The 21,078-nt window shown below is 34.2% G+C and overlaps 1 protein-coding gene across 1 annotated transcript in view; it reads right to left on the bottom strand.

Annotated features, from left to right (window-relative positions):
- AP3B1 (adaptor related protein complex 3 subunit beta 1) overlaps positions 1-21,078 on the bottom strand; it is a 155,012-nt gene that overhangs the window by 76,181 nt on the left and 57,753 nt on the right. The window contains exons 9-14 of the mRNA XM_083884158.1: positions 19,423-19,520; positions 16,713-16,767; positions 16,562-16,633; positions 14,042-14,104; positions 13,020-13,152; positions 7,265-7,374 (exon numbers count right to left, since the gene is read on the bottom strand). Of these exons, the coding sequence (XP_083740284.1) occupies positions 7,265-7,374; positions 13,020-13,152; positions 14,042-14,104; positions 16,562-16,633; positions 16,713-16,767; positions 19,423-19,520 (531 nt within the window). The remainder of the gene's footprint in view (positions 1-7,264; positions 7,375-13,019; positions 13,153-14,041; positions 14,105-16,561; positions 16,634-16,712; positions 16,768-19,422; positions 19,521-21,078) is intronic.

Below are 21,078 nucleotides of genomic sequence, written 5' to 3' on the forward strand. Positions count from 1 at the left end.
ATATGAATATCCATTTCTCAGAATTATAATGGGAACCAATTATTAAGTATTTTACGCAGTAATCTCGTAACATTTGAAAGTACTACTTATGCAAGTATATTCTAAAAGGGTAAAATGGCCCACTAACCCTACTAAGGCAATACTAATCATGTTCACAAGTATTTTTAATGACTAAATGTGCTCCAAGAAAGTTTGGAAACAACTTTGAACAAAGTCAACTTGACAATATTTGCTCTGTACTTGACATGGTTGCAAATACATATGCCAACAAAAATACAAACCAGCATGTCATGGGGAAAAACAGAGGACTGCCTCCATGTAAAGAAAAAGCACATCATGTATAGACAGAATATAGAGTCCAACAACAACAAAAAGTCCTGTAAGAGATAAAGGTCAATTCTGATAATGGGGAAAAAATTTACGGAAGAGGTACCATAATATGTTGAGAGTGGTGTAACACAGTGACTTAACATACATAGATATATGTAAATACTGATCAAGATACAGATGAATTCTTTCATGTATATTGACAAAAAAAAATTAAAGAGCCTTGGCATTTACAGTAGGAGACAGCGGGAGAGAGATGAACTAGCTACTGAACAACCACTACATATAAAAACTTTAAATGCAGTCAGAGTATGCTCGTCTGCAGAGTGGTAAGACTGATGCTATTACTGTACTCTGATTTCAAAAGGAAAAGAGGTTATTTCTAATGTTCCAAAGGTTACACTGCATTAAGACCTCACACCCAATCTATTATTTTAAATTGGGCTAAAGAATAGTAATTGAGTGGTACATTAGATTTTCCAGTATTGGAGCAGTTTGAGTTGCCTACTGTACAGATAGATACCTCTAAATAAGAATATATAGGCAACTTCAGATTTCAGTTATGCTAGATTTATTTTTCTAAAATATTTCATTACAGACTTGTTAAAATACTAAAATTCTACAAGAGATCACCAAGTACTATAGTTTGGGCAGCAGCCTATCAGAAACATTCCTTTTCATATATTGTTGTCTTCTTAAAGCACACATAATTCACAGAGCAGATCAATTTCAGTAATAGCATTAATAATGACGTGCAAATATCATTATTGTACTTTTCCTAGTCAAGCCCAGGACTACACTTTAAAACCATAACCAAATGTATTTAAATATATTTAAATAGTGTGCATTTACGTAGAGTGTTTTACTCTTCAAGATTTTTCCCTAGTTTGTAAAATTACATTATTAGACTAATAAACCAGTTTTACAAAGCTAAATAAAGATTCATTTGAAAAACAGTGACAACGGAAGTCAGAAATTTCTTGTGAGATTTTGCCTTTTAACCAGGTGGTTACTATGTAAATACTGCTTATATATTAAATACAATTTTGTGCCACAAGAATCAATACCAATTAGAGACTTTTTGAATCAAACCCTGAGCAGAAGCCATTTTAATGAAAAGTGTATGTCGAACTGATGAACCCAATGTTTCTGTGTCACTGGATTCATTTGGGGTCAAAATCACACAATATTTTCAGACTTCTTTTTCCCTGTTTAAGTCTTCCAGTTCTCAACCATGTAATATCAAGTGCATGATCCTGCAGCTGCTGTTTCCAGGGCACTCAAAACAGCAAACAAGAAATGAAGCCCCCTCTAGACCTTCACTGCCTTTTCCAGTATAGCTTAAGTAGGGACCTTGAATTGACAAAAATGCAGGAAATAATACTTTCATTATTCAGCCCTGCTCTGCATTATCCTCAAAGGCAAACAGGATTGTAAATTACTTTGCCTGATGTTTTATTCCATATGGCCCAAGCAAGTGGTTAAGTGCACTTTTTAAGCCTTTAGTACCAGGAGGCAGTTTCTATTGCCCTTTCAACCCATTACCTGTCTCAAGGAAAATAAATAAATGGTTAAAAAAGAGAAACAAAAAACCAGCCAGACAAGACTCCCCTCAAAGCAAGACTCTGGTTACTTGCAACAATTAGAGAAAGATATTATAAAGACTTATAGATTGCTCTAAGCAGCTCAACTGAAAAACTATGGAAAAATAGTTCAGCTCTCAATATATTCGTGCAAAACACAGGGGTAAAGCACAACTTAAAATCACCAGTTCTGGTTATTATTTACTGAAATTGTATACATATAAAATTATTGCATATATATTACAATTATTATTTGAGTATTATAGACTCAAATTGTATATATATACACTCAGATACTCAAATTGCAAAAGAGGTGTAATTTTCTTCATCCAGAAGAAAATTTGCATAGCTAGCAATTTATTAAAATTTTACCTAGAATCAGAAATGGAAAGAGGGATAAAGTTGATCTGAAATGATGATGACAGCAAGAAGAAAAAGTACAGAGGAAAGAATAGGAGCAAAAGAGAAGTATCTGGGTTTTGTTTCCAAATGGTAGAACTTCAAGAACTCCTGTATTTTTTGAAACTCTACATATAAAATTCCTTTAAAACAGAATTTTTACTGGTGACTGCACCTCTTATACAGTATACAGACGTTTTTAAAAAATGGTGTTCTATTCAAGCAGAATGTTTGCTTCGAATTCAGTATCCCTGGATACCATGTCCCAGAGGCCACATATTCCTCTCAAATTCTCAACAACCACATAGATAATAGAGCCAGTATGAAAATTGTCAAATTATGAAAATTGTTAAATCATTACTAATACAAAGGTTTAAAAATGCCTTATTAAATCTGAATTTTATAGAATCTGAAGCTTGCAGACCTGAAATACATACTAAGATATGGATGTGATACCCTCCCAATGCTGCAAGAAAGGAGAACTAAATTATAGCAAGCAAGCTGCTTGTTCTGTCAAGCCAAATCAGAAACACAGGTACAAGCAGTATTTATGTAAGTCTAGGAAGTCAAGTTTGTTACCAGCGGATGAATGGACAGAGCAGTGTTAAAAACTGTGAGTCCACTATTTTTATAAGAAGAATCCCAATCCAAAACAGTAAATAATAACACTTAATTGTGTCCGAGTGACAAGATTGTCATCAAATATTAAGATCTACAATACATGCCACTATCTATTTTTGCTCTACATTTGCAATGTCTTATCCTACCAAGAAGTATTCCTCCTCATCTCTAGATCAGAAAACCCTTCAGACTTGTTTCATGTTCATGTTCTAGAAAGTACTAGGAATAAGTCTGTAATGAAAAACAATAATCCAAGAATTCACCAGCTATCAAAAGAAAAAAACCTGCCTTAGTAGTACTGATTTTACCAGTTTACCCTTAGTAGTACTGTAAGAGAAAGATCACACAGGAAGTCAAGATTCCTATCACCCAGATAGCAGTCCTCACTGGAAACAATGTACCATAATAAATTACTTTTCTAAAATAGGAAAGGCAGAAAAATTTGGAGACTACTGGCTTTGGAACATTAGGAACAGGACACAAACACATACTCGACACATACTGATGGACTCCAAGATATTTGTAAGGAAAAATACATCTCGAAATCATGAATGTTTTCAGAGAGTTATAGTGTTATTAAGTCAGTGTTCTGCAGAAATCAAAAGGCAGGCAACATCAGAAAAGTGAGACAAAAACCACTAAATAGGCAGTATCACTACGTCATTGCGTAAGATTTCTCCAGCATACAGTTCTGTCCACCCCACTTTAAAACCCACACATCAGGGAAAGGCAAAGAAAAGAGGGAATAGCTGATCAGAGACATGGAATATGAGGAGAAATTAGCATTTTTAGATTAGCAAGCATGATAATGTGGACAGTAAACAGAGTAATTGGATGAGAAGATATACTGGAGGTGCACCACAATGAACTTGTTTTATCTTTAAAAGCCTTTCCCTAAAGCATCAGATTTTGTTGCTGCTGGAGATTCAAAACCTGCTAAGACAGGTTTTGAACTTATCCTTCTTTAAATGGCTCTTTCCCATAAGTATATTTTTTAAACTTCTGTCACTCTAAAAGCTGTACACACAAAACTAATTAAGTCTACCTCAGAGTGCATATCTAACACAAATGAGCACTACTCCAATCTCTGGTCCAAAGCTTAGCAAGTCAATCAATTGTAAAGCATGACAACATTATTAACACATTGACAGCTAAATGGAAATGTTTTTATGAATTTTAAAAATGGAAGTTTTAAGAGATCCAATTATTCTCTTGTTTGATGTGTTCAGGACACCATCAGTATTTCTCCCTTACAGCTTTTAAAGGGTGAGAGGAAAGGGGCTGAAACACAGCTGGATAAAGCTGTTCTATGCACATGTCTAAGTACTCAGCAAGTATCACACACAAAATAGATCTTATAGATCTTTGCCTGGGCACACCTGGGATAAAATTTTAAGGTACAAATGAAAACACACAAAAGAACAAAAATAACCACAGTTTTCAGATATGTAAGAAATAATCAATCAAAAGGAAAAACTGAAATAGATATGGTCTTTATCATAAATTAGAGTCAGTGATCTACAGAAGTTCAGGGTTTTTTAAGTGAAGTTCCTAATATTTCTTATAGTTTGGTCTATTTTTATATATGGTATTAATACTTAGCTTCTTTTTACTTAACTTTTATTTATTTTACATGGCAAAACTGTTATAGTCTAAATATTCTATACCCCACCCCTTTCTAAATGGCTTCTGTGGATGAAGATGAAGACAAGAACAAGTCTTCAGTAAAGTGTATTTCAGTAAAATAAATGACCTGAAAAAAACATTGTTGTGAAAGATTTTTAGACACCTTAACATTGCCAATCACAATCTCAGGCTAGCACAACTGAAATTTATAATAATATCAATGAGAAAAAATCAGGCACAAACCCAAAAATCTATTCCACTGAGTTTACACCAACTTTGCATATTTTAGTGGCTGTTTACCCTTGATTTAACTAAATCATGACAGAACAATCAAAACGTTTCTTTTTTCCTTAAAGGCTTTTCAATTTAATAGTGTTTAATTCTGTTAAGAACTTCCTCTTCATGCTTTCATCTGTGTAATACATAGTACTAAATTAATTTCAACTCTAAAAAGGAACAAATAATTTCTTTGTTCACATTCCCCCATCCTTCCGTTTCAAGTCCATTCAAACCCACATGTGGCAGCTTTTCCTACATCTAAATGCAAGAGTCCTTTAAAAACAGTGGTATACTCCTGTAAAGAGCTATAGAGCAGGTCCCCTATGTTTCAATCCTAATACTTTACAGTAGAAGAGAGGCTGAGGGAAAAAAAAAAAAAAATCAAAAAAATGCCAAAAAGCCCTGTGCAAAGTATGTACACTTGTGTATGTAAGTATGTATATTGTTTGTCAGTGTAATAATGGTCAGGAATCCTTGATCTGTGTCTCTGTCTTAGAGCAGACAAAACCCAAGGCAATTGCTTTATGTCAACTCACAATCACTTTTGCCATAGTAAGATCAGTGTTTGAAGTACAAGTGCAGAGGTCAGGAACTCCAGTAATACTATACTAAGTACTGACATCTCAAGCTAACATCCCCAGTAATTAAATACTCATTATGAAATGTGTACACTTACTCTTAACAGAAGTAGGGAGTGGAGGGTTTGGACTAGATGCTCTTTACAGGTCCCTCCCAACCCAAACCATTCTGTGGAGGAATACATTCATTTTCAGCCATAGTAGGGGCAGTCAGAAACAGTGATAGAGTATTCAAATTATAAATATGAACTTCTTCAAAATATATTCTTTAATTCAAAATCTTGAGCATATTAGGAAAGGTATGTATCTTGAAGTTATAATTAAAAATGTCATAGAAAGATGTAAAACAATCACCTTGGAGAACCTACAGCTGCTTGTAGATTCATGACTACACAACTGTAATTCTTGACCACCACTTCTTTGTTCTTGAATAAAAGCCATGATTCAGAACCAGATTTTGATTTTTACTTTACTCCAATGAATGATCTAACCCACAGACTGTTCTATTACTTAGTATTTTCTGATTTTCTGTACAATATTGGAAAACCAGAGAATGTTGAAGCAGTTTAAGGACAGCATGTCTTTTCCCTGTCCCCCTTATTTGACTTAAAAAATGATTTTGTTTTCCACAAAACTTAGAGCATTTACTTGAAAGTATTAATTTATAAAACAGCTACAAAACTCTTCTAAGTTTCAAACAGAATATTTAGAAAAGTAACTATTTTCTGTTGTAGAGTATGTGGAAATAAGATGCCAAACTAATTAGGTTAAGTGCCAGAACATTATTTTGGAGATTGTAATAATCCATCAAAACATTGCACAAATTTTCTGAAAATACAGGTGATTATTATACATGAAGTATTACTTATTTTGAAATGTAATTAGCAACAGTATCTTATTTTGGTATGAGCAATTCAGTAGAATTTATTTTCTTTATATCATTTACAAAGTGGTCATCACCTCTTAGCAGCTTAAGATTTATTTGATTTTTTAGTAAGCATGAACCAAGAATACCATATTTTCTTTTTCTTTTAATACTCCATTTTGCTGAATTTAACTATTGAGAAATGAAGGTTCACTGATTTAGAAACTGTTCCATTACCAAAAAATGTGTAATTTTATAAAATCAAACAGTTCTCTACAGAAAAATAATTGTTGACAGATCAAAATCTGACACTTTGGGTTTAGGATATAACAGCTATTGGACATCATCTCTATGCTCTAATTTAGGAGAGATAACTAAATGTTTTATCAATTACTGGGCTTGTGAGGAGAATTAGGGAACTAAATATTTGCATATCTAAAGGTCGATTAAATCTAAAGACAGCTAATAAGGAATAATTCAAATTTTAATGTTAAATACCACAGAATCTCAAATACCCAGAAGACATAAAGGCAACTTCAAAACACTGCAACACACTCACAGGAAGCATGTCTGATACCAGGAGAGGTCAGGTAATTTGGGGATTAAAATAAAACTTTCAAACTCCATCCAAATCCTGAAGACAACTGACTAATAGTGTTTAAGTTAACTGCTTATTTTCATTTCAATTTACCCACTCCACATTCTAAACCTCTATTCATCCTGAAGTAACAAGACTAGCAATACTCAACATTTCCAGGGATCTCTTTAAAAACAGCTTCTCAGACCTAGGGCACAAATTGGAGCCATCTGATGGCTTTTATTTCCCTTCCATTAGGATGATGAAATATTATATTTTATGTCAAAAATAAAAAATTATTTTGAATTTCTCTAATATACCTACTTCCATTTACAGCACAAGTTCAAAGGAGATAAAAACCTCATTATCAGTAGACAAGGCAAATAAGAGAGTGTGAACAAATACTCACTGTAATGTTATCCAAGAGTTTGGCCATATGCTTAATAATTTCACCATGGTGTGCTGGCTGGGTTTGCAGCAGTTTCTTAATGACAACAACGCTTTCAGCAACTACGATTTCTGTTTTAGACAAAACAAAATTATTAATTTTAAAAGCATTTATGCAAAAGAAAAAGCCATAAATAATTGATTGTAAAAGATGTAAAAGCTTTCCAAATATGCTTTGCAGAAGTGAATTATATTAATTTGGTAAAAAAGTGGTAAACTGTTCTACTAAGTAATGTAAGCTCAGCTTCCTGAATCAAGTTACAATCAGCAAGAAGAGGACACACATTCTAAATGTAAAAATACCAACCTCGTACATACTTGTATGAAACTGCTTTTTAGTGAAGCTGCAATTTGTATTTTTCCTATAAAACTGGAAGAGTGTAAAAAAAAGTCTGATTTTCATTAAAATTATGCATATTCAAAAGTAATTTGCAGTCCGCAATGAGAATAAAAATGCCTGTATTAAAAATAACAGCTCTTTCATACGCTAGAGAAATATCTAAACATCTCCTTTGCATTTTTTCTAAATGCAAAGACTGTTTCTGCTGTTTAAACAGGTCTGTAACCCAGTCTCCAGTACATTCAAATGAAGCTTCTAAATAGCAAGCTGTTGTAAGATTCATGCCAAAGTCATGCACTGGAGTGCTTAATTACTGCAACAAGTAACATTCGCAGCCTGATCAACTTGTATGAAATGTACAATTTTTGAAGCTGAAAACACCCCACATGAGCAGAGCACAAGGCAAAGGCAGAGGCTTCCCTGCAAGAGTAAAATCATGTAAGGAAAGATGAAGAAGCCTAACTACCATTTGTTAAACAGAGGTGTTCCTGCATTTCTGTCTGAGTTAGTCTGACACATGGACCATTCAGCAAACAAGCATGCTCCAATTTTAATAGAATAGTATGGGGAAGAGATGTCTAAATTATAGGGGGTTGTGGGGTTTTCTTGGGTTTTTTTTGGAGAAAGCAAACTTCTTTTTGGATAAAGGCTTTCCAAGAGCTCTGAGCATTTGATTATACCATATGCCTCTGAAATGTTTAGATTTTGGCTTGTAGCTTTTTGTGTCATCTTTTATTTGACATGACATCTATCATTTTTCTAGACTAATTTTTTGAAGCAAGGTTAACATCTCAAGGTCTTGCACAATCCTACAGATCAATTTAATTTACGCTGTATTTTGCCAGATATTAAAGTAGGAAGCCAATTCTTGAAACTTGAAAATTGCAATCTGGAATATTTATAGTGGGGAACATTGGAATGGCAACTTTCATCATCCAGAATTTTGTTGATACACTGAACAGTTAAAAAAAACCCAACCCTGAACCCAAAAAAATGAGTGGACATGAAGTCATAATTAAAAACACTTGCTGACAACATAAAACTGATTATGGTAATGTCAACTGCAGTAGATGAGATATCACCATATGAACTACTTCGAAGTTATCTGTGGGAGCAAATTTAAAGAAAATAAACCAGAATTGTAAACAAACTGTTAATTACAATTGTAAACAACTGTAAACTAGTATTTTTTTTACACAAGTCTAGATACTGGGGGAAAAAAGTACAAACAAAATCAAAAGGCATTTGTAACAGAATAAGGACTGGCATAGTTATAAAACCATACACTCTGTGAGGCTTGCTTTGTGCACACAAATGATACCAAAAATGAGCAGGAAATAAAAGAGAAATCCTTAGGTTCAAAACCTTAACAAACTTCAGCAAAATACTAGAAGGGGAGATGAAACATTCTGAATGTGCAGTAAGAAAATTTTAAAATCTAACTCCTACTAGAATTATCAAAGAGGAAGCCCATACAAGGCAATGATAAATGAACACAAGAATTTTGAAACAGCATAAATCATATCTAAAGGATTATAAAGGGTAAATTAAATTCTTAAAATAAATTCTTAAAATCACAGAAAATCTGAACAGGAATCCTTTTATCAATAAAGAAGAATGCATGGGGTACACCAGCAGTTTCAATTCTCAAGTCATAGGAAAAATCTTAGTTTCTTCTAGCAATCCTGAAGTGATGTGGAATTGACTAAGTAGGACAATCTCTGAAGACCCTGCAGCCTGACAACTTCCAAAAACTTAATATACTCAGTCATACACTGTTCCATTTTGTCAAATAATGATATATGCATAAAAAAATTTAACAATGGTGTAGACAGTAAATTATAGAACCAAATAAAAGACTTTTTCTATAATTGGGAATTTGGCTGCATTATAACAGAACGTCAGAAAATCATCTCAGCATGGAGTATATTACCAGAGAACGTTCAAAATGTGAATCTTGAAATAGAACACTTGAAATCATTAACGTTGCATCAAATTTTCTTTCACTTACATAAACCTACCCTTGTAGCAACTAAAACACACAAGTGAAGACTAATTTATCCACAGACTACAGTTTGTATAACCACTTCTAAAAGCAGCAAAACTGCATCACCTGGTTTTGAACAGGATGCCATTTTGGTGGATGCCCCTTCCCCAAAAACATTCAAGGTGAGGTACGATGGAGTTTTGAGCCACTTGGTCTGTGCAATGTATCCCTCCCCATGGCAGGGAGGTTGGACTACATGAAATTTAAAGGTCCCTTCTAACCCAAACGATTCTGTTATTAGGGTTACTAACAACACTGTTAGGGTTAAAAACAATGCAAAAAGGCAAACACTAGAGCTAATTACCCAGGCAGACCTAACTGTCTGCTTTTCAGAACTAGGCTAAGTTTAAGTTTTTACCTTGTTAACTTTTCCTTCCTTATAACACAAATAACAAATCCTGAAAACCCTATTAATACATATAAAATGGATGCTACAATTTCTTTTATGCCATTCTAACAGTAATTAGAAGAGATATGTACTAGTTACCAGATGTATTAACAGTTCCAGTAATTTTATGACTTGTGGTTTTATCTAAACTTACTTGTAAAGCAAAAAAATGTTTTAGCCATACGTTCTATAATCGTGCTTACATTCAACCTTTGCAACTTAAAACAGAAAATGGAAGTCAGTCATCTAAGAAGGACTTGCAGGATTTCTAGTATATGCAGTACAGTCAGACAAGAGACTTCCTCTAATCCCATCTGTCTCTAACATCTAAAACTACTTTTATATCACAGTGGGGCCAGCAGCCAGTTGAAGCTATCAATACAATTGGAAATGCATCAGTCAAATGCCAAATGTCACATTAGAGAAAGAAAATAACTTTTCTTTTTATCCTTCCTTCAGTAGATGAGGAAGGAAAATAATTCTCAGCCCTCAACATGGCTTCACAAAAACAGTCTCTTCAGGAGCCAGTAAAATTTAGCTTATGATAGTAATTTGCTAAGGTGTCTCATCACTGAAATTTCTAGTTTCTGTTGTGCTTCTGTAGTTCAAAAGTCGTCAGGCTTTTCCTCGCACATGCCAAAGCTTTCTTGAGTAGGGAAAATCTGACTTTAAGTCACTTAGAAGCACGCAAAGAAAATTTCAAGAGCAGTTCTTGACATTGTCATAGCCTTGTTCCTGGAACACTGCCCTGCCTCTCATCACCCAGGTTGAAGAATGATTAACTGTAAAGCTCTTCTGCCAGATATAGCCAAGATATCTTAAGTGTTGGGTTGTATCTAGAGTTACAGAGCAAGCAGATGGAATCAGAAGACACTTTTCCCACAAGCTTAGTCCTTTAGGATTCTGTTTTGGTTTGGTAGAATTAGTACGAGCACCTCTCTTCTGTACTCAAGTGAATTCTTCATAATAAGAAAACAGTACAGAGAAAGCACAGCTGACCCTGCTACCAAAGACCTCAGAACCTGCTGGACCTACCAGCTTGTGCTTCAAGCAACAGGACTACTTCCAGGCTCCAAATGACTACAAAAGAAATAGCAGAGTAAACAGATTGCTTGCACACTTTAACAGCAAAAGTTGGGAGAAAGCAAGATGAACCAAGACTCTTAAAGGTATTCTCCTACACTACCCTAAGGATCTTTTTTATTCCCTTACCATGCCAAAACTGTTATGTTCAGTAAGCTGTGACTATTGGTAATTTCCTGCCACCTGGGGAAAGGTACCATGCAAATTATGCCATTCTATTCATTCCTTGAAAGAAGGAATAAAGACACTGCAGCTATGGTAAAGCAATTTGCCAGCTGCCAGGTTTAGAAGATCCTCAATATATCCTTTGCAGTCTTTCAGAACAGTAAGCACAAGAAGATAATTTTATTTGCTAGACAACTACTTAGAAACAGACATGAAAACTAATCTTTTTGAGACAGACCTTTGTATACATGCACATGCATATATGTGTATATATAAACATACTTATATATACATATTGAATCACTCCGAAGAAAATATTAAATCTACAATCTATGATAAAAGAAAAATCTTTTTCCTCTTATCTTAGTTTCTTCTTTGGAAAACAAAAAGCAAGAAAATAGAAAGGATTGTTAAGTAACAAAAACTGAAGTATTCTGAAATGACAGTTTTATTATTTCATTTAAAACAGAAGAAATATGGGAATTTGAACATGCTGAAGGAAGCCTACTCAGAGGAAGATTGCTAGAAAAATCAGGCAAACTCAAGAAGAACCTTTGAAGCTTGTGCTTTGACTGTGGTTGTTGCTGAATATAATACAAGAAGGTGCACTTTGCAGACATAGCTTTGTAACATGATATGGGAAAATATTTTAGAAACAGTTGATAATCAGAAAGGCTTAAACAGAAATAAGATCTACAGAACTGAGAAATGAAAGTCACATATATTAAAAATACAAAGCTATACATGGAGGCTGCTCTAAAATTTCTGATACAAGATGAGGTGGTTGAGAATGACAACTCAGTTCATAAAACAAGTAAGAGAAAGCTCTGTGTATTAGTGGGTCACTGGCCAAATATATGCTGCAAAAATGATGCCCCTAATAAAGGCCTTCTTGGGATTACTATGAAAAATATCTGGATGAGATACAGAGAGGCACTAATGCTGCTTTTCGAAGCTGAGAACAATGTCACCTAAGTTCTTTGAAGTATTTGAACTACACCAGGATGCTCCAAAATCATGGTTTTGCTCCTTCCTGACATTATTTATTAACATATATTACTGACTTCTTACGAAATAAGAACCTGCCAATATTCACTGGTAACTAGTAAGAATATACAATATTATCAGGTATTGACTTACCATGCTGCTATTACCCTATTTGACTTTATCCACTCCTCATTGTGTTCCTTAGTGATTTGAAACTTTGTTTTGCTATCCAAAAAAAACCCAGAAGGCGAAAGTACAAAATCAAGCCAAATTTGGGGCCATATATCCTAAAACTATTCAATACGTGTTTTCAGTTAGGCATTGATGCACTACCAAAAAAAAAAAAATTCCAAGCTTTCAGCACCCTCTACAGGCTAACTGCTTTGATGCAACTTAACTTTTAAGTAACTATTGCTACCTATGACAGTCAAAACAGCATACTTTAATAATTGCAACATTTTAACAAAAAGTAGGTAAACAAGTATTTGAGGGTCACAATGAATAATTTCTCTAGCAGAAGAGAAAGTGACTACTCAGTGAACATCAGAGCGTCCGGAAGCGCAGGAATTTAATCCAGTTGCGTCAGCCAAATTTTTATTAGAAGTCAGCTCTCGCTTCTTGATGTGATTTGAAGCTTTGTGTGGTTCTCTCTAAGAAAACATTTCATGCCGTCAGCTACCCATAAAACAAAGAGAACTTTGGCTTACCATCCCTGTTGGACAGCAAACAGACGAGGCCGTTGAGGCAGGTGTCAGTCACTTCAGTGATGTTGGTTGCACATCTGCCTATAGCCTGGATCGTAGCTGCAGCAAACTGCTTATCCTGGCTTTTCACATAAGTCTGAAGAAACAGGATTTCTGTTAGTCAATTGTCAACCAAAGACTTACTGTATCATTCTCATGAGGCAGACATACTGTATAATAAATTAAACTTGGAAAGCTATGTTGCACACTAGAAGCTATAATTTTTCACCTCACTGTCACTTTTAGAAGACATTTTCTTGCAAGGTTTGGTCACCTGTGGCCATGCAAACCTCTCATTTCAAAAAAGCTTGGGGGAGGGGGCAATTACCCAAAAATGGCCATTAGTTTGTGTGCAAGGTGAGCTGGTGAGCTCTTTCTTCAGAGAAGTTTCAGTTCATTTAACTGGGAGCATCAGTGAAAGTATGAACAACCTACCTGCATGAGAACCAGTACTTGCCACAGAAATCCAGCCAGAGAGCTGAAGTAATGCAAATAGATGTCACAAGCAAAGATGAAAGAAAGAAGGACAGACACTGTTTTACCATATAGGTAGAAGACCTTGGTGATACATGAAGATATTGGAGACAATAAATATTATTTCATCAAATGACTTATGGAAATGAGGTTTGGCAACAAATGCTAATGGCCAAATACAGCTGAAATTAAGACCCTATCATATAGTGACTTACAGTGTCAGTCAAGTTGCTGGAATTTGTGTTTAAGAATATGGAATGATTGAGTTTTTCTCATCACTTTTTTTCTTCTTTTTTTTGGTAGCTGGAAGGAGACTGAGAAACAAAATATTTTAACTCCTTTCCATATACAAATACCTCCCTTATTCATTATGGTATGAGATGGTTTAACTTCCATTTTTGGAATATTTCACCCTCGAAAATACTTAAACTTGAAAAATTTTAGCCTAGGAGAAACATCCAACAATGGAAAAAGAGATCATAAATATATAAAGAATATACTTTTGCACAAACCTGAAATTCTCGAAGTAGAGTTGATATGTTGGCTTCATTTGCTAAATTTGTCAAGATTTCAAGCTACAAGAAAAAAAAAAAAACAGACATGTTGTCAAAAGTTAAAATAAAAAATTACAAACAGTACCACATGTACACTATGCTTTTACAGTATATAAAATATATTTTAAAAATACCACTCATAATTCAACAGAGTATACCAGAGATCAGTACAAACTGGTATCACTGTTGCACCCAGTAGTATTTTCTGTGCAAGTACTTGCAAAATTTACACAGCAAAACTCAGTGTATTGCAAGGGTTCAGTGATGTATTTTTATGAGCCCGAGCTTTAGAGTTTCATTGCATCTCAAATGGGCTTGAAATACTCCTGTCAGCTTTCCAGTGTTATACAACAGGCCTTAACATATAAGAACCACACAACAGTATAAGAAGAAATAACAGAATTCACAACTTCTCATGGCAGAAATAAATTACCCATATATTCAGATGAATTGTAAAAAATGACCTTTAAACTTGGGAAAAAACCATTTGCATCTATGAGACTCCTCAGATCTTATGCAACATCAACAGCAACATCAGACCTTGGAAGCCCTCCTCTTTGCTCCTGGTGAACAAAAATATGATGCACAACACTTGGCATATATTGTTAAGATGCTATGCTTCCAGGCTGTTTTAACTTTGAATGAAGTAACTGAAAACACAACCCTGCCTCTCCAAAGGGAAATCATGGCTCAGAAATAGGTTGGTAATTTTTGACTTGGAGGCATCCAGAAAAGGATACTCAAATGATACAGTCCACCAGTACTTCAAAACAATTTCATAAGACATACCACTAAAAGCTCTAAAAGATATGTATCTATAATAGCATAGAAAGCAAAAGGATAAATGAAAAACAAAAACAGGCAAGAGAAAAGGAGATTATTTTATAGTACAGGGTAGCTATCAATGGAATATCACAATTATCTTCACTGGCCTTTTTCACATATGAACTGTGAAAGTAAGGAGAAGACACATTATTAGAGCAAGAAGTTTCATAAAAATCATAAAACAAGGTTTTCAATTGATACCACAGTTTTCAGGGAAATGAAGACAAAGGCCAAATAAGAAAATCTGGGTAAGAGCTCCATACAGTAGAATAATGATTATTAAAACAGTAAAAAAATTCAACACGTCTGCAACATAATGCTCATAATTGGGAAAAAACCTTAACTGTTCAGAAAATTATAGACTCTGAGATGATGACAACTAATTACAACTGAGAATTTTCGATTAAATTGGTTACTGTGAAAATACAAGGTCAATGCTAACCAGTGACCAAAAAAGTAAACATGACGTTGGAAAATAAAAAAAAACCCAAAAATCCAAACAGCAAAGGAGATAAATTCAAATTAATTACTGCCACGAGTCTCATAATTCTGTATTTAAACAGGTAGGTTTGAACAACAGAAGTGGAAGAGTGAGAAAATCACAAGACTTTTTTATGTATGTAGAAGTTTAGGGTCTAAATTTTTCAGCCATCATAAAACAAATGAGACAATGAAAGGAAACCTCACAATTTCTACTTCTCCCCCTCTTCTCCAATATATTATCAATTAATATGGGAATTTAAACATATCAACTTTCTATTATTTTTAGACTGATTATTCTTGGATAACAATAAGACATTCCTCACAATATTCCTAAAATGTAGAGAATATCTTTTTGCTTCCAACTGCCACAAATTTACTTAAGTCTTATTGTTGGTATAAAATACAAAAATATATTTAATTTGTAAATAAACATGATAGTTTTGGCATAGCCATCTTGGACTACACCACTCTTGCATTTGAAATGTAAATGCAAAAAGCATATAACACAAAGATAAGGAAAAAATAATGTTTCTTTCATGAAAATACCTTCTAAACACAAGTGCCTACGTCAATCTAAAGCAAAGCAAGAGAAAAGGCACATAATAGTAGACACTTTTTATCCATTGTTTTGTCAAGGATTTCACATTTGTTAAAGAATAAGTACAGAGAAAACAGCAAGACAACAGCTGAAAACATGCATTGAGATGTGGCCTTGAGGAAAGCCTAAAGTACTTCTCCTGTCAAATGCTAACTTCAAAGAAAATTTGGGACTCAAAAACTGCCCCATTTTGTTTCAGGGGAACAGTTTTAAACTCTTTTTAAGATAACAGTATTAAAGACTCTTTTCCTCCCATGAAATAAGCAAACTCTCCATGTTAGAATGCCTGGTTGAAAAAAAATTATAATGCTCTCTTATCATTGAAAGGTCCTAAAAGCTGTAGTGGAAAATAGAGCCACTCTTCCACCTGCAACACAGTAATGGGAACTTTCAGACAGCCTGACAAGCCTGAAGGCCCCTTGTGGACTTAACTGAAGGCCTCAATACTTCTCAGTGAGATAAAGAAACAGCACAGAATGACCTGGGTTGTATCAGTGAAAAACATTTTAGTTTTCTATTGCAAACTGATTAATCCGGCAAGATTTAGAAAAAATTGTCCTTAATAAACTCACCTTGAGTGTTTTGATCATAGTTGGATCAGTTGATCTAACATAGAAACTCTTCAGATAAGGTTCAAACATGCCCTGAAAATCAGAACATATTTAATTAACTCTCCTGTGTCTCATATACGGTGTGATTTAAAAAATTCTAAATAGGGTATACCTTTCTCTGAATTGACATAGTGGCAATATTTTGCAGGACAATATACTGCACCTCCCTAGAATGCGAAAAGAAAAATAAGAGTCATTCCACAAAATCACTGATACATAGAATAATTCAACATGGCAAAGAAAGTCCAATTCTGTTTGAACATCAAGTTAGTTATCCATTTGTTTTGGCATAAACGTGGAAGGCAAAGCTTAATGTCAACTGCTAACTTCACCATTTGATTCACAGGAAGAGAGATACATGATGAAACCAGGCTCCCAGTTCTTAAAACTCCAATACGCAAAAATACTCACTGATGCCACTGCAGGCCACCAGGCCTTTTTTAGGCCTTGGGTATTTGTTCAAACCAGAATTACACTAATAATTTTTATATAATGGAAATAGCTAACAAAAATAACCTTACATTTCATCCCCCTTCTTGAAATATGTATTTCAGGATGACATAGCTGAGAACGAAAACACACGGGCTTTATCTGCAGTGTTGAAATAACTGCATTGATTACAAGAATGGTTAATCCTTGCACAATTAGCAGGAATTGCTATGACATTTTTTCTCTTAAGAATTTTTCCAAAAATTCTCAAAAAGGACCAGGATCTCCTGTGACTCAAAGGTATACACTGGCAGATACATACATCTACAAAAACTAACACTTTCACATAACAGACTTTGCAAGAGATAGACAATAGATTTACATAAAATTCTACCAAAAAATATTAAACATGTTTGGAGAGAGCATTCTTATGATTAATGTATGAGTTTAAAAGCCTCCACATGACTGTGAGCAAAAAGAAATCTGGGTAGTAGTCTGAAGCTTTTAAAGTGTACCAATTGCTTAAAAACTCAGTAATAATTTACAAACAATTTTTCTGAAGCATGAGTGCTCACATGCTTACATGCTGCAAATCTCATCCTAATAGAGAAATCACCATACCCATTATCTCCTCTTACTCAAAACTGTCTAATAGCCCTAAGGTAATTACAGCTGCTGCTTACAAAGAAAAGTGATAATAGAGAAGTACTTAAGATCTTTTAAACCTATTTTATGCAATTCTTACATAGGTGCATGGCAATAGTCAGCTACACATGATGAAACAAGACTGGAAATTGCTATGAGATGCTCTTTCAGGCACTCTCACCCTAACTAGATTATAGCTTAGTTGACATTAATTTAAAGGCCACAGGCAAATAACTTCAAGGGCAAGCTGCAAAAGCTTATTTCAAAGTGGCTTTAAAAGCAAAAGTGTTTCACCCAGAATGGTAACAGAGAACAGAAAAGCCATTCAAGAGAGAAAAATCAGAAGACTAGTGCCATTTAAGGTACTAGTTGAGACAAGGAAAGAAGAGACTTTTCTTTTAATGAAACCTGAGTATAAACAAGCCACAGACCACATGCAAATAACACTTTCAACCTGTGAGTACGAGTTTAACTCCATACATTATGTGCCAATTGCTTCAGTCACTTTACTTGTCTTTGCATAAAGAAAATGGGAAGCATACTGTACTATAAAGCCAAACACAAAAATAATAGTGATTCATTCTTATCTGAAATAATGAATACTCTACCTAGTCCCATTTTACTTCTTTACAAACTTCTACACAATGGAGATATTGAGCTGCAGAACTTGTACAGAGAAACAGCTCTTTGATGGCAAGGCTTAAAAAATTTAAGGTATATGTAGGATGAGTAATCTTGCCAGACACAACAAAAGTGAGGGTTTTTTTTAAAAAAACCCTTTGTGTCTGTTTGATATAACTGATTTAAAAAGTAAATTATTTTCACAGTGAAGTTGGGGCCAAAAATACCATTTTTACTCATAAAGTTATTCTAAAAACAATTAATATTGTCTCATATAATCCCTTCAAGGCTCTTCATACAAATACACGCAAGTTCAAAATCTAAAAACTGAATAGGGAGGAAAAACACTTCTGTGCAGCCAATATTGGCACACTATGCAAAAACTATGAAATACAAATGAAAAACCAGCATTAACAATCTTATGAAATGTAGCTGACAAGACCTTTCACAGAAAAGCAGATGAAATACTATTGAAGATGATGAAGTCAAAACAGAACGTTATGAATTAAATATAAACTTGTCCTTTAAAAACCATCCAAAGACTGAGGAAACACAAAAGATGCAGCAGTATCAACTGGTATTATCAACTTTAATACGTATGTTGTCTCCTTTCCCTGGAATACTCAAAAGTTGACTGAACACAGTCCTGAGTACTGTGCTACAGGAGACCCTCCCTGGGTGGGGAAGTTGGAATAGACAATATCCACTGACCCCTTCTAAACTCATCCATTTGGGGATTTGTGTTACAGTGCAGGAAAATAAAATATACATCAGAAGCCTTCTTTAGTGCTTATCAAGACAGTAAGGAATTCAACAGAACTATGTTTCCAATAATTTTTAAAAATCAAGGTATTAAGCAAACCAGTTAGTTCTGACTCTATTTAAATACTAACTAAGCAGCCATGATTCTTGTCAGAACAAAAAATCATAGGAATGAAACACAACAACCAATGATCCCCAGATGGGATACCAAAAATGATGGAATTACTTTCAGTGATCCCCATTTGTTGAATGAAAGTGAGTATTACAGGAAAATTTCAAAATCAAATTAATTGTATAACAGTTCCATTGTTATAACTATGGCTAAACAAATATGCACAAAAATGTAAAGTATGGACTTGACCTACCTGTTACTACGGAGCAAACGCACCAGTGACTTAGAAACAATACCAGCTTCAGATCTTGGTGCCAAATGCCAGTAAAGCTGTGCAACTGCCATTACCACCTAAAGGAAGAACATTCAGAGCAGCACGTTAACTTCAAATCATCATTTGTATCTACCAAATCTGCTTCAGACCTGCAGGACTATCAGCTCACTCTTCTTCAGAAAGCAAACCAAGTATCACTGTGATACCCAGAATATCAAAATGGAAATCAGCAAAGCAGGCTGAGGAAGAACATTAGAATAAATATATTTTAACTAATTAAGTACCTTTACTTCCTCCCAGTATTTACTGTATGGTATAATAAATAGAAGGTTTAATAACAGGGACAAAGAGAAAAGGCATTAGGCAATTTAAATTACAAACATAGTGATATCATCCTTGATAAATCAGTATTGCTAACATCAGCTGTACAAAGTAATGAAGAAATATTCTTTACAAATTTTTATAATGTGCTTTTCCTTGATTACTACAGGTTCAGTATCACCTTTTATCTAGCTTCCACTCAAAATCTTTCATTTCATTTTTCTATTATTCAATTTATAAAGCAATAGCAGCCGTTACTGGAAAAATCTTAAAATATCAGATCCAACAGAAAGTAAAAGCTACAGGGTTGTATACCAATATCTTGGCTAACAAAAATCAGAAGACTGAGACATAAGCAACTTAAAACCCATGTCTCTTCTTCTCAAATTTCCTCATAAAGAGAAGTAGTAGTCATGTCACAACCTTTCCTACAACAGTGTCATGATCAACTCCCTGTTTCAAACAAAACAAATCAGAGACTCCAAGTAAAGCCCTCATGGTAACACTTCACTTGGTATCTGAAATCTTAGTACCAATGAAACAAAATTTCTTATTCAACAATAAAAAGCAATTAAAAACATCTAAAGCCGAAAAATCACTTTAAATTTTTTAGCAATATGCCACAAGTATTTTCTACTGCTGTCAAAAAATACAAGGTCAGAAAGCCATTAATGAAATTAATTGCAGGTAAATTCTGTGAATAGTATGAATATCCCCATAATAGCAATTCAAAGTAGCACAATTTTGATAACACTTTTTGAAGTGCACTTTAACATCTCAAGTTAACTTTAATATTAGAAAGTTGAGGATCATAAATGTGAGAATCAATATCATATTTAATAAAGAAAATTATGGAATGAGGGCAATAACTAACTGAACCTCTTTGTGAAATGGGATGGCAAACATATCAAACATACTTGTTCTTTGCATGAAATTAAGAAATATCACAGACATTAAACAGTGATTTTTAACAAAAGGTTGTAAAAATTTAATCAATTTGTTTCCAAAGTCTGCTGGGCTGGCAGATCATAAATGATTTTGAGAAGAGTCAGACATGAGTTAGAGTCTCAAAATACGTTTCAATGGAGAACTATAACCTGATCTGTTTAGCTTATTAAGAATAGGCAGCAAGGTGACTTAATCATAGTGCAGTAACTTTTTGCAGTGATATGAATATTCATTATCACTGGAAGAGTTTTCTCATAGGACATCTAGTCCTGATTAACGGGACAAGCTGAGGTTACAAGTAACATTCTGTGATCTGATTAACATCACAATGATTCACCATGAGCATTGGCTTTTTCCAGTTCTAAA

Source organism: Zosterops lateralis, assembly GCF_965231275.1.
Source record: "Zosterops lateralis genome assembly, chromosome: Z".
Lineage (NCBI taxonomy): Eukaryota > Metazoa > Chordata > Aves > Passeriformes > Zosteropidae > Zosterops > Zosterops lateralis.